Source organism: Mixophyes fleayi, chromosome 7, assembly GCF_038048845.1.
Source record: "Mixophyes fleayi isolate aMixFle1 chromosome 7, aMixFle1.hap1, whole genome shotgun sequence".
Taxonomy (NCBI): Eukaryota; Metazoa; Chordata; class Amphibia; order Anura; family Limnodynastidae; genus Mixophyes; species Mixophyes fleayi.
This window is the reverse complement of record NC_134408.1, coordinates 105,272,383-105,285,964: the sequence shown is the minus strand read 5'-3', so window position 1 is coordinate 105,285,964 and position 13,582 is coordinate 105,272,383. Positions and strand designations below refer to the sequence as shown.

The following is a 13,582-nucleotide window of genomic DNA, read 5'->3' as shown; positions in this document are numbered from 1 at the left end:
AATGCAGCTGGTGTTAGTTAATTATTTGAGGTCTTGTGTCCCCATTACCAAATTCTATTACAACACCATTTTACTAGAAAAGCTATTCCTTACCTCTACCAGAAGGTTCGTAAAAATGTAATTATTGGGCTACAAAATGCCATTCTACTCACTGTACACTTAACCACAGATATGGGGACAAGCGGAACTGGGCAAACTAAAGATTATATGACTGTGAAAGATCACTGGGTTGGTGATTCACCTTCACCAGCAGGAACAGCAGCTGTAGGTACCCAAGTACGTCACATTTTTCAGAAGTAGACTACTCTGTGTATCAGCAGCTTCACTAAGAGGCATACAGCTAACAATCTATTGCAAAAACTAAGGGATCTCATTGCAACATGGCTAATCCTGCTTGGACTCTCCTGAGGTTATGTAATTTCTGCTAACGCCACCAATATTGTTAGAGCATTACAGCGGGGGGAATTCCATCACAATTCCTGTTTTGCTCACACAATCAACTTGGTGGTACCGAACTTTTTTAAAAATGCAAATGACATGTAGGAGATGCTGTCTGTGTCCTCAAAAATTTAGGGTCATTTTCGGGATTCTGCAACAGCATGTAGGAGAATTCAGCAGCTGCAAGATGACTAGAATTTGAGGGGAATGTAATTTAGTCACCTGTGAAGAGAGTGCAGATACGGTTAGCTTGAGTCAAGTGATTGCCTTAATTATACTTTTTGAGAAGCAGCTAGAGAAATTGAAGGATGAAATTAAACTAAGCAAATTATCTAACTATATTGTAATTGTAGATCTAGGACCTAATTTGCTTCGGCAGGATCCAAGAGCTATCAACATGTTGTAATGACGTCTCCTCCTTCAGTTTCTATGGCAAATGCTTCTCGGAAAAAACGTAGCTTTCCCAAGACACCCAGTGGTGATGTAGATGAGTCAGCACAACATTTTGACATTTGCTCTGCTCCAAAAGAGTTGCCCAAAAATAGTGACAGCTCTGTAATACAATTAACTACAAATTCCATGAGGAAGGCCATTATCTGCAATTACATCAAAGTACACAGACTTCTGTGATGGTGGATTCCAGTGGGGATGAATTAGTATTATTTGAGGAACATGTACACAATGAAGAGGGTGAATATGATGACAGTGTAGATTGTAGGTTTTGAAATCTAGCCAAGAGAAGGGAGCTACCTGATGCTGGTATGCCTGGTAATATTTTGGGTAGAATGGTATCTTGCCAATTTTATGTTTTTCTACAGTAAACTTTCACCTTTTATAGAGAGGTTTTTTTTTCTTTAAAAAGGTACAAGCTTTTTATTTAAATTTTTCTTTCCCTGACTTAAAACCACTATGCACTTGAACATAGGCTTTAGCACATGAGGTAGAGGGATTAGTATCATCATGACTGAGACTGGAGAGTGACAACAACAATGTCACCCCTCCTGTTTCTGTATGAGCTATGGAACAATACAATGTCACTGGAGAATTTGAAGAACACTGACAGCCCTATTATTACAATTTCTGATTCAGCATAAAACCCTGCCACATCTCCTGTTTCTGAGTGACCTATGGTAAAATGTAACTGCAGATTTAGACCAAGCCAGCCAGCCCTATAATTTATATTTCAGCAATGACTATTAGCAATGGAGCACTCCTCTTTGTCTGTTACCTTTATAACACAGTAGAATTTGCCTGCAAATTCAGAAGAAAAGCCTGCAAGGACTAGCATTTGTATTTCAGCAATGACAATTAGCAACGCAGCTCTCCTTTTTGTGTTACGTATATATAACACTGTAGAATTTTACTACAGATTTACACCAACCCTGACAGCACTAGATTTTTTATTTTTTTGCAATGAGAATGATCAACGCAGCTCTCCTTTTGTGTGTTACCTATATAACACAGCAGAATTGGACTGCAGAATTACATCAACCCTGTACGCACTATTATTTGTATTTTTCTGCAATGAGATTTAACACTGAAGCTCCCCTATCTGTGTGTTACCTATATAACACAGAAGAATTGGACTGCAGAATTACACCAACCCTGCCAGCAGCACTAGTATTTGTATTTTTCTGTAATGAAATTTAACACCGGAGCTATGGAGCTCACTTGAATGTCACTGATTACTTTCTTTAACACTGCTACCACCCTCCTCTTTCAATTCCCTAACTTTGCCTGCCCAACAGCTCAACACTCTAGGCTACCCTTTCTGTATACCTCTCTCAAATTTTACTAGATCGCTGTGGAGATCGATATTTATAGATTGCAAAACTCGTGAAATCCAAGAATCGACGACGTCACAATGATGTTTTGCCTCGTTTTCGAATCCGAAAAAGCGCCAAAGTCCCGAGCCGAGTCGGCTCGGTACTTGGATCCCCTAAGTTCGGGTGTGTTCGGTTTCCGAGGAAACGGGCCTTGAGTATCTCTAGTGATAATCATTTCCTTCCCTCAGACATTAAATGGCAGAGTCCATTATTATCATATGGGAAACAGTCACAATGTCGACATAAAGCATTACATTTAAACTGACAATACAGTTATGAAAACAATCAAAAACCCACCCCGCCAACAGCTAGTACCAATTTTGGTATTAGCAAAATCAAGGGACAAAAAGGTATGAAGTGCCCCAATTGTACTATTGCCAGCATTAGGCTTTGCCAGTCGGGGGTGGTGGCACTATAACAGGGAAAACCTGAGCGGGGTGACCCACTGCCATAATGCTAAAGCAGCCCCAGGCCGGTTAGTATTGGGCTGGATTCTCTTAAGAGATTGAGTCCACCAAAAATAATGCGGTCCCCTCCCAGGTGTCCCGAGCCCCATTCTGAGAGCACTAGAGCTCTTTCCACACCCCTGGGAGGTGGATGTGTTGTAATAGTAAAGATTATATTCTAAAATGCATTGTGTAGTGAACCAAGAAAAAATTTAAATAAAACACTGACACAAGAGTTAACATTATTTTAGTTGAAGCAAAAACACCCCCTACACAACCCTCATTTTCCCCTTTTTATTGCTCACCTACATCAAGGGTCTTCATCTTTAATACATACATGGATTCTTTGCAAAATAAAAAAAACCCTGGTAGACGATGCTAAACTAGTTCCTAAGAGCTCCCGTTGCAAAATAAGCTCTTAGCGGCACTACTTATATTTATAAGATCAGGGATTCATGCACTGAGTTCAAGCTGTGGGAAATCCCCATGTTATAAATCTGTGTATTATCAAGCTGGGCAAAGAAAAATGAAATGTCGCGCACACTAGTTTTTACGTCGCTAAGATCTGCTTCTTGTTGAATTTGACCGTACGTAGACCCGATTTAGATGAATTCTAAAACAAATGCACTTTGTGCTCACTATGCGTCTCTTAATGAATCAAGCCCCATATGTGTAAATGCATTTCAATGACATATAAACATTCCAAATGTGACCAATGCAATAAAGACAGTCATGATGTACCTTCACTTTTATTTATTACTTTGAAACAAAATTAGGCAATAAGCAGTATTTTAGGCGAAAATGGAAATGTTTGAATTATTAAAGGCTGTAGTCCTGAAGTGAAAGCATGTATTTCCACTGCACACCTTTTTTTAAAGGATTCTCAAACCCACAAGTACACAAATGTAGTTGACCTCTGTGCTAGCGTCAAACTGGGGCATGAAGGGCCAACCAGAGGAATGCAGTGTTAGGTGGCCATGAAGTTTAGTGTGTGAGCCACCATGAAAGCGGGGATGCAGCGCTGAATGGGGATGGCCAACTAAAACAGAGGGTGTGCCAGCAACCAGATGGTCAATGCCAGACACTAGAGGGGGCATGGTCAGCCCACAAATTAAAATGTTGTTCTTTTTTTTGATACTTGTTAATTATACAGATGTCACTGTAGTTCCTCAGTGTTGCACAGCTTTTTCCACTTGAACTGCTTTTTTCATATAACCCTCTGCCAGCCTCTAATTTGTGAATGAGTCATCACTTCAGCCAAGCAGTGAAAGGTTTGAAAACAGCAGCTCAGTTGTAAGTAGTAGAACAGAGCTTGCGAGCTACAGTGCCGTCCGTTTAATTAAAAGTACCAAAAGAAAAAAAATATACATACTTTATTCAATTAAATAAGTAAAAAAAAAAACATTTTATATAAGTTAATATTTTCCTCCTGAATGCTATTTTTAGTTATAAAAAATAAAACAGTAATATATTTATAATAAAAGTAATATATAAAAATACTATACATGCACTTACCTATAACAAAGTTATCATGATCTCTTCTTTCTTTCTCTCTCTCTCTCTCTCTCTCTCTCAGTCTCTCTCTCTCTCTCTTCTGTCTTCTCTCTTCTGATGTCTCCAGTTCAGCTGTGAAAGCGGTATAGGGAGACCAGCCTAGAGTCTGTTAGGCAAAATCTGTGGCAGGTGAGGTACATCAGCAGGGAATGTCTTGCTGAATTGAAGTGCAATGTCTTGGTGAGGCCAGTGGCAGCATGGGATGACTGGCATTGAAAGTGGAGGGGGAGTGTGGAAATTGGGGTTTCTGGCAGGAGAAAAGGGTGTATGAAAGATGGGGTATCTAGCAGCACGGTAGCAGAAAGGGGGAGCGAGGTATTTGGGCTGTCTGGCAGCAAGAAGGAAGAGTTGACAGATGGGGTGTCTAGCAGAAGAAGTCAGCAAAAGTGCAGATACATCTTCCGGCAGCAGTGAGGGGAAGGAGTGGCAGTGAGGATGTCTGTCTGGCAGCAGGGGGGCAGAGTGTGATCAGCAGGGAGGGAGGTAATACAGCAGATGGAGTGCCTGGAAGAATGTAACAGATGGAGTGTCTGGCAGCAGGGAGAGGGTTTAAGGTATATAGGATGTCTAGCAGCAGGGAAGGGGTAGGCTTGGCTCACACACACTTCCTTTCTCATACACACAAACATTTCTTATACACACTCACATTCCCCCTCTCATACACACTCACATATTTCTCATATTTCTCATACACACTGTCTCTCATTCACACAAACTCACACACAAACTCCATTAAAGTTTCAGAAGACACACCGTTGTCACTAGGCCACCTACCCATATGTTATTAAACAAATAACTCACAACGGTTCATTTATAGAATAAAACCTACACCTCTCAGCATGTCTTTAGGTGCACATATTAGCATATTTTAAGGGTCAGCACCTAAAGTGCAAGCCCTTTTTGAGCATTCATCTGCCCACCTAAAGTGTATGATCATGATGACTCTGAATATGGTTTATAAAAACTCATTTGTCTCCCATTAGTTAAAATATCAACACTAATTGTAATTTTTTGCTATTTTTCCATTTGACCTACTTTACCAAAACTGATCAATTTGAACTTTTACTCTTTCTTTGCTTGTTTGACCCATTTTAATATGTCTCCGAAAATAGGAGAACATTTAAAAATATAACATTGTTAAACAGCATATTATTTGTGCTAAATGGACCATTGTATCCATCCTCAGTTGTTATAAGTTTCAAGACAATTTCATGTGGCTTCCTGAAAAACTTCAATTTCAGCTACAGTTTGGTAAGGTGAACCATTACATTGTACCTCAATGCTCCACACTATATAACCATATTGGGTTAGGCTGGGGCTTATATCTTAAGAGATCTGTTAACTATCTGTCAATTATTTTATTTTTATCTGTTCTACACCATGCTGTCCAGCTTCAGCAACTGGATATCATAAAACAAATTCAGCATAATGACAGTTTTTTCAGGAGTGCTATTCATCTATGCTCATCACAGCTCATTGTGAAAAACAAGCTTAAACTCAATGCACATCAGCATACTTTGCAATGTTTTTGACTATCACTGTTTAGTAAACCATCTGCTGATGTAATGTATGATCAGTGGAGAATTATGACAAAAGCAGTTTTACTTCTTTCTAAGTAGTTTTTGAGACAGCAAAGGGGACAGAGTGGTTACCATGTGTAAATCAGCCCTTCCATATAACATAATGTATGAAACTTTGAAGATTGTGGCATCTGGGTATTTATAATTTTTCTAATATGATTATTTGCTTTATATTAATTATCTGTCCAAATTTACACATCTGGTAGACAAGCCCTGTCACCATGCAGAAGAAAAACAATTAAAAGTACGATTAATTAACCTCAGCTGTGTTAAATAGTTAAGATATGCTCAGATTGGTTATTTACAACTGTATTTACAACAGATTGGTTATTTACAACTAGATGCTTCATCCTTCCATATTCTTAGCACTTTTCTGTTGATGTAAGACAATGAATAGTTTGTGGATCCCACAAAGAGAGGTGGTCAATATATTCTGCATAAAAAAGCATATGTAACCATTTTATTTTGTCCACAGAGGGAATTTTTTGAACGTCTTTATGTGATGTACACAGTTGGATACTCCATTTCATTTTGCTCCTTAACCGTGGCTATTTTCATTATTGGTTACTTCAGGTATGAATTCCATTCATTTATATCATGAAAAAAATTCAGGGAACTGTGATCTCAGTTTATATTATAAATATAACTATGTTTTAAACAATTAGTTGAAATGCCATTACCTAAAATGTTGTTTTCTTATGTAATACCACAGCCTTTTTAATATAATTTACAGACCCACAAAAAGAACATGAAATAGAGTAATTTGTATCTTTTTAAAAATGTCTTACTAATTAATGATGTTTATGCTTATATATTTTAATGTACAGCATCACAGTATAATGCCATTGGCTTAAACATTGATTCAGTAAATGCATTTTAAAGCCATCACATACATTTTTAATCAGGTTTACTGGCTTTAGATGTCGAGCATATAGCAAAACATTAGTGTCCTTTTACTATGTTTTTATATAGTCGATAACTGCTGGAGCCCACCAAAATCCCTATAAGTCCGTAAACTGGCTTCCCGTATCCTCCATAATCTAATTCAAATGACTTACCCTCACCTAAAAAACTCTCAATAACACTTCCTCTTCATACATCGTAAAATATTCTTCCTCACAACTGCTGAGATCCAAATCCTTACCTTTGATAAACATATTTCATTCTTCTCTTCTCCAAAGACTCTTCCCATGTCACTAACCACTTCTGAAAATCCCTACCACACATGATAAGTATCTCCTCCAGCCTTCCAATCTTTTGTTAGAGCTTAGCCTACTCCCACCTGTACTACTCACAAAGGTACACCCTTACAACTGTTGATATCTCCACTTTTGCCCACAATCACTCTTCTTTTCTCAACTGTGCCCTTTCCACTAGATTGTGCATTCCCTCGTAAGCAGGGCCTTCCCTCCTTTGTTTTTATGTCTGCTTTTATTTTGTCTACCTTGTATGTCTCTGTTTTATGTATGCTCTGGTCTCCCAACTTTGACAAGTAACAAATAAATAATAATAATTGGTTTATGTAAGGTATGAAAGGATTGTCATTTCAGTTGACTTCAAACAGCAAAATTTGTAGACCCACGTTTGATTTTGGAAAAATTATTTCCCAATTTGTGGAAAGAATTCACCTAATTGTTCTACATGATGAAGGTTTAGAATCTCAATAACAGCTATTCCATTGAAAAACGTGCTTAAGCACATGAAACAGAGTGTACAATCTAGTTCAAAGGGCACAGTTGAGAAAAGAGGAGGACTTACTACACCACCTCTCTAACACGTTCATATGACTGATAAGATATGATATAATTACATAAAATCACATTGTCATGCACAAATTTGTGGTAAAAGATCACATTTTTCTGTCCCCTTATAGTGTTATGTGTATATTTTTTAACACTTTCCCTTAAAAACATTTTGGTATTTTAGAGGAAAGCCCAAACTGCAAAAGGTCAAGCAAGTTAGTAAAAGAAAGCACCCACAAATGGTATAAGCATCAATCGTGATGTTTGTGAAATGGAAGTGATAGTAGAGATACTTATAGAGATGTAAATATCAAGTACTAGGGCTGTTATTGGAAGATGGGAACACAAGTTCATTATTTTGTTTCAGGTAGAGGCATTATAAAGGAGACAGCTTAGAAAGTTTACAGGTGGTGTTATACAGTTGAGTGCCATCAGCATAGCGATGGTACCAAAAAGCAAATTTACTGATGGTACTACCAACTGAAGAAGTGTTAAGAGAGTAGAATGGGAATGAGGATGTGAGAAGGAGATAGTTAAAGCCTTCAGAGAAATCTATGATTGGCAGTGGTCGAAGTGGAAAGTCCTGGTTTGGAACTTTCACTTTGAAAGTAACAGTCACCTAGGCCCCCCGAAGGTTTAGGGATTCTGATTTTGATGGAGTGAAATTCATTTTAGATGCATTTTAACACTATATAGCTTAATATAAAGCATATTTAATGATGCAAGGCTATCTACCCTGTCCCCCCCACATCCCCACCCCTCTCCCTCATGTCTCCATTCTCCCTCATATCTCAATAAAACTTTCCAAAATATTTCCCTTATATCTTCCTTATGTTACCTTTTACCTTTCGCTTACTTGTTTCTTTTCTCTGTTCCTATCTTCATTGCAGATTTCCCCCTTTCTCCCTCCTGCTCTCCCCTGTGCCTCACATCCTCACATACTGCGTCTCTTGCTCCTCTCTTACTTTATCCTTTCTACCTATCCCTGTTCCTGCTTCTATTATTCCTTCTCACTAGTGAATTCACACTTTTGACACTCCATCATCACTGTGCCCCCCCTCCTTCATTACACTGCAGTCTCCTTCATCAAACTGCAGCCTCCTTCATCAAACTGCAGCCTCCTTCATCACACTGTGCCCCCTCTATCGTCACACTGTGCCTCCTCCTCCATCACTGTGCCACCTCCATCACCCTGTGCCCTATTTCATAACCATGTATACTCCTTCATCACTCTGTTTCGCCATTTATCACGCTGCCCCCCCTCCGTTCTCTACATACATTTCTAGGAAGTTCTTTCTTTTGTCTTCTTCTCTTCCTCTTCTTCTTTTCTGCTGTGTCATTTCTCCTCTCTGCACCGCTCCTCGCTGGCAGTGTTGGAACATGATGACGTCATGCCTGACAATCAGTGAGAATGTAGCAGGGACGAGGAGGAGAGGGCCTCCACCACCCTCATGGTGCAGCACCGTTTGATAAGTGGGGAGAGCAGACATAGCGGAGCACCTTTCCGGGATGGTTGTCCCCCACCTTTCATACCCTGTTTACCGCTGGCCCCCACTTCCGAGCACTGATGACAGGATAAAAACCATAAGAAATTCATACTTTAGTACAAAATTATATATACACAAAATAGATAATTGCACACTTATTAAACTTGTGTTAAACATGTATCAATTGTAAACTATTGTAATGATATTATCTCGATAAGTTCTATTGTGATATTAGAACTGTTGTTTATATTTAAATAAAGATCACTTTTCATTGACTCATAATGTATACATATATATGAATTTATATATATATATATATATATATATATATATATATATATACGTATATATACAGGGCCGTACTGGGACTAAAAATCAGCCCTGGCATTTAAAAGTACACAGGCCCACCTTAGTTCCAGTTACGGAAAGAAAACATGTGCCACCGAACAGGGCGTGACCTCATTGTGTTGTGGGTGTGGCCAACATGGGGCATTGATACATACATTACAATAATACATTACATTTATCACGCTCTCCCAGCCACATCACGCCACCCCCCCAGGCACATTAGACCACTGTACTTATATATTCTTCTGGTGTTGCTGACATCCATAAGGGTGAGGACTTCCTCTAGAGTGAGCAGGGAAGCTCTTTGTCGCACGAGATTACCAAATCTTATGATACTTAGAGCTCCTCTGCTTGCTCTGCAGTCTGTGTCCTGTCCAGAACTGGGAGCAGCTATTAGTTGCCTTTACCTAACCAGAGCTGGATTAAGGCTCAGGGTATTTATGACATCAGGGCCCCTATTGTGTAACATGGTTATCATTTTAAACAAATACACAGGCACTACTGTTAGAAGCACACAGCTTGCCTTCACAAGCAGTATGTTGTGAAGCAGGACAGACCTCCCAACTGCCCTTGCAGTCGGACCAAATCCTGACTAAGGGAGACAGTCACCCAAATTCAGGACTGCCCCACCAGATTCAGGACAGTTGGCAGATTTTCCTGGTCTCTCCTACCTGTCTTGGTTACTTTCACCACTTGTAGCAGCTGGTTTCTTTAGCTCAGTTCATTCTTGTCTTGATCCTGGAATATTGGATGCCCTATTTTGAAAAATAAATGGGTACATGAGATTTAGAAAACTCCAACCAGCCCCAGTGTTAAAACAATAGCACTCACATTTTATAATTAGGTCTCCTTTCAGGCCCCACAATAATAATATTCACATTTAATAAGTAGACCTATTTCTCTCCAACCAGCCCCAACATTAAATTAACAGTATACCCATTTACTCAAAACATATTTCCCTCCCTCCAAACAGTCCCAGCAATAAATGAAATAGCATTAAAGGTTAATAAATATAGCCATTTTCCACAACCATCCCTGACAATAAATAATTCATATTCACATTTAATAAATAACCCTCTTCCCCGAAATCAGCCCCATATTTAATTGAAAGCCCTAAACCACCCCAGCATTAAATTAAAGGTTCCTTCACCTCACCTTAAAAAATTAGCCCCACCTACACTCCACCATAAAATATCCTACCTCCCACACTATATTAAGATCCTCCCTTCCCTCACATATTATATTAAAATACTGCGCACGCACACACACACGCTAAATACTGCACACGCTTACACACACACTATATGAACATGGCCAAACGCACACTAAAGCAACATGGGGCCACACAGACACACTATTAGCCACACAGACACACAATTAGCCACACAGACACACACTATTAGCCACACAGACACACACTATTAGCCACACAGACACACTCTATTAGCCACACAGACACACTATTAGCCACACAGACACACTATTTGCCACACAGACTATTTGCCACATAGCCACACCATCATTTATCAAACTTATTTAGGAAATACATCTTTATGTAAAAAGACATATACAATATCTATAAATGCTCTCAGTGTGATTGATATTTTTTTCAGGAAGATAAAATAAGAGTTTTATTGTCTTAAATAATTTTCTGACCCTTATACTCTATAGATTACATGTTAGCATTATTCATTAAAAAAACGTGTGAATGTGTCATTAGATGTAGTCACCCATAGTTTCAAAATAAGATTTAATGGTTAATCAGTTGACTGTTATTTTTCTGTGTATCACACTGAAGAGACTGTAGCAATCATTGTTAAATTGGGGATGGATAGCATACTGCTGTAACTATATCCTCAAAGGGATTTATGTCATTAAAATTTATTTAATGTCATTGTTACATTCTGCTTAGCCAACATGTGTGATTCTTACATAGATAACTGGGAATGTTTGTTTCAAGATACGGGTACTGTGAGGTCAATAGAATAAGTTTTATTCGCTGACAAAGGTGCAAATTTGTATCAAACCATATCAACTAAAAAGCAAAGGTATGGCTGTTGGTTTGGTGTAGTGCAAATTTGCACCTTTGATCAGTGCTAGTGAATAACCCTCAATGAAAAGCATCATCATCATTAGACATGGGGTAGTGATGTGACCACCAAGCCAGTTTTAAAAATCTTAAAAATGTAAATGAACGCTTACCCGCTGGCATCAAACCAGGTAGAGGAATGGAATCCATTGCACACATCCACCAGCATTTAAACTTGCTAGGATTGCATTATGGCATGGTTTTACCTACTCTTACTTGAGTTTACCGCAAGTGAACGCATTGGGGGTAAATTCAGTCTCTTTCATTGACCCCCTGACCACAAGTGCAAGTTTCATTAACTGCATGTTGAGCTCGATAGCGTTTGACATGATGTGCCACTGGAATTTATCTCAACCCCAACTCGGCAAGAGGTCTTAATCTCAAAAAGTTGTTACAAGTTCAGTCCTTTGTGTATTACAAATATAATGCGAAAGTCAGATTCTATTCACTGGATACACATCGTTGCTTTCAAATATTCTGTCTACATTTGAACAATTGATAGTTTTTTCCAGTGCTACGGATCACGATAAGCCTGATAAGTGTAGCAGAAGAGCAGCAAGCTGATTGTGCAGACCACCAGCCACAATCAGTGACTGCCGCCTATGCGAGCAATCACATGGGACGGCACCACGTGACAGGTGCCGTCCCATGTGATTGCTCGCGTAGGCGGCAGTCACTGACTTTCCGTCCGCCGAGCAGCGTGCAGAGTGCTGCTGCTCGGCAGTCATGCGGACTGGCCCATCTGGCCATCGGCCCTTCTGGCATTTGCCAGAAGAGCCAGATGGTCAGTCTCCGGCCCTGTATATATATATATGTTTATATATATATATATATATATATATATTCTTTTGATTTTCCAAATGTAAAGTGCTATATTCATTTATTTAAATTAATTTTATTAAACAAGGTGAATCAAGAGACAGACTTATCAATTTATCATTACAATAAAGAAGATTTATAGCATTGAAATATACAACTATTCTAAATTCTGAAAACATAAAAGTTTAGCATTAGACCCCAACCATTTAGTTGTATTTTACCTTTTGAACAAAAAATGGTCCAAAAAAATGCCTGAAAATACATTCTTGTTAGCTAATTACTTTGGTAAAGGAAATGCTATTTCAAAGGACAGTTTCATATTACAGCACATGTTTTTCATTGTCATTGGTGACCTTCCTCTATGACTCATCCTTAGTGATTTATTGTGAGTGTATTAGGAATTTACTGAGCTTGATTTTTAAGAGTACTGATCTAAATATACATTTTCACAGGAGATTGCACTGTACCAGAAACTACATCCATATGCATCTATTTGTCTCCTTTATGCTGAGAGCTGCCAGCATTTTCATTAAGGATAAAGTGGTTCACACTCACATAGGAGTAAAGGAATTAGATGCTATGCTCATGGGGGACCTTAGGAACATCATGGTGGCTCCTGTACTGGATAAATCACAATATGTAAGTCAATAAAATAATAATAAGTATATTTATATATTGACATATACATTACTTGCAGCAGTTAAATATGTCAAATATTGCCTATAACCAAATAGTCTTATGATTAAACCAAGTGCTCTTTTAAGCAAAAAATGCATTGACAGTCTACTATATTAAAAAAAAAAAAAAATTATAGATATTTTATTATACTAACATACAATACTCTTAATGTGCCTTTTTTGCATTATTTATCATATATAATACCCATAAGGTACAGTATTTCCCTTATATTGTTTAATGGAAAGAAAACACCTTAATATTATAAAAATGGTTATGTATATTTAAAAACATACACGTTTTGAACATATGCTACATATGCTACCTCATGTAACTTATTGTATTGCCTGCATTGTATGACATATAGGGCCTGATTCAGTAAGGAAAGTAAAGCAAAAAAATTAGTAACTTTGAACCTTGGCAAAACCAAGTTACAATGCAAGGGGTGCAAATAAGTTTATTATTTTGCACATAAGGAAAATACTGGCTGCTTTTTCATGTAGGATGCAAACACTTGACAGCTTTATTTTTACACCGACATTAAAAGTTGAACTAGGACCCCAATTATAAATCTGACC

At 38.3% G+C, this 13,582-nt stretch overlaps 1 protein-coding gene across 1 annotated transcript in view; it reads left to right on the top strand.

Annotated features, from left to right (window-relative positions):
• Positions 1 to 13,582, top strand: part of PTH2R (parathyroid hormone 2 receptor) — a 288,624-nt gene that overhangs the window by 102,495 nt on the left and 172,547 nt on the right. Inside the window, exons 5-6 of the mRNA XM_075178631.1 lie at positions 6,320 to 6,417; positions 12,782 to 12,968. Coding sequence (XP_075034732.1) covers positions 6,320 to 6,417; positions 12,782 to 12,968 — 285 coding nt within the window. The remainder of the gene's footprint in view (positions 1 to 6,319; positions 6,418 to 12,781; positions 12,969 to 13,582) is intronic.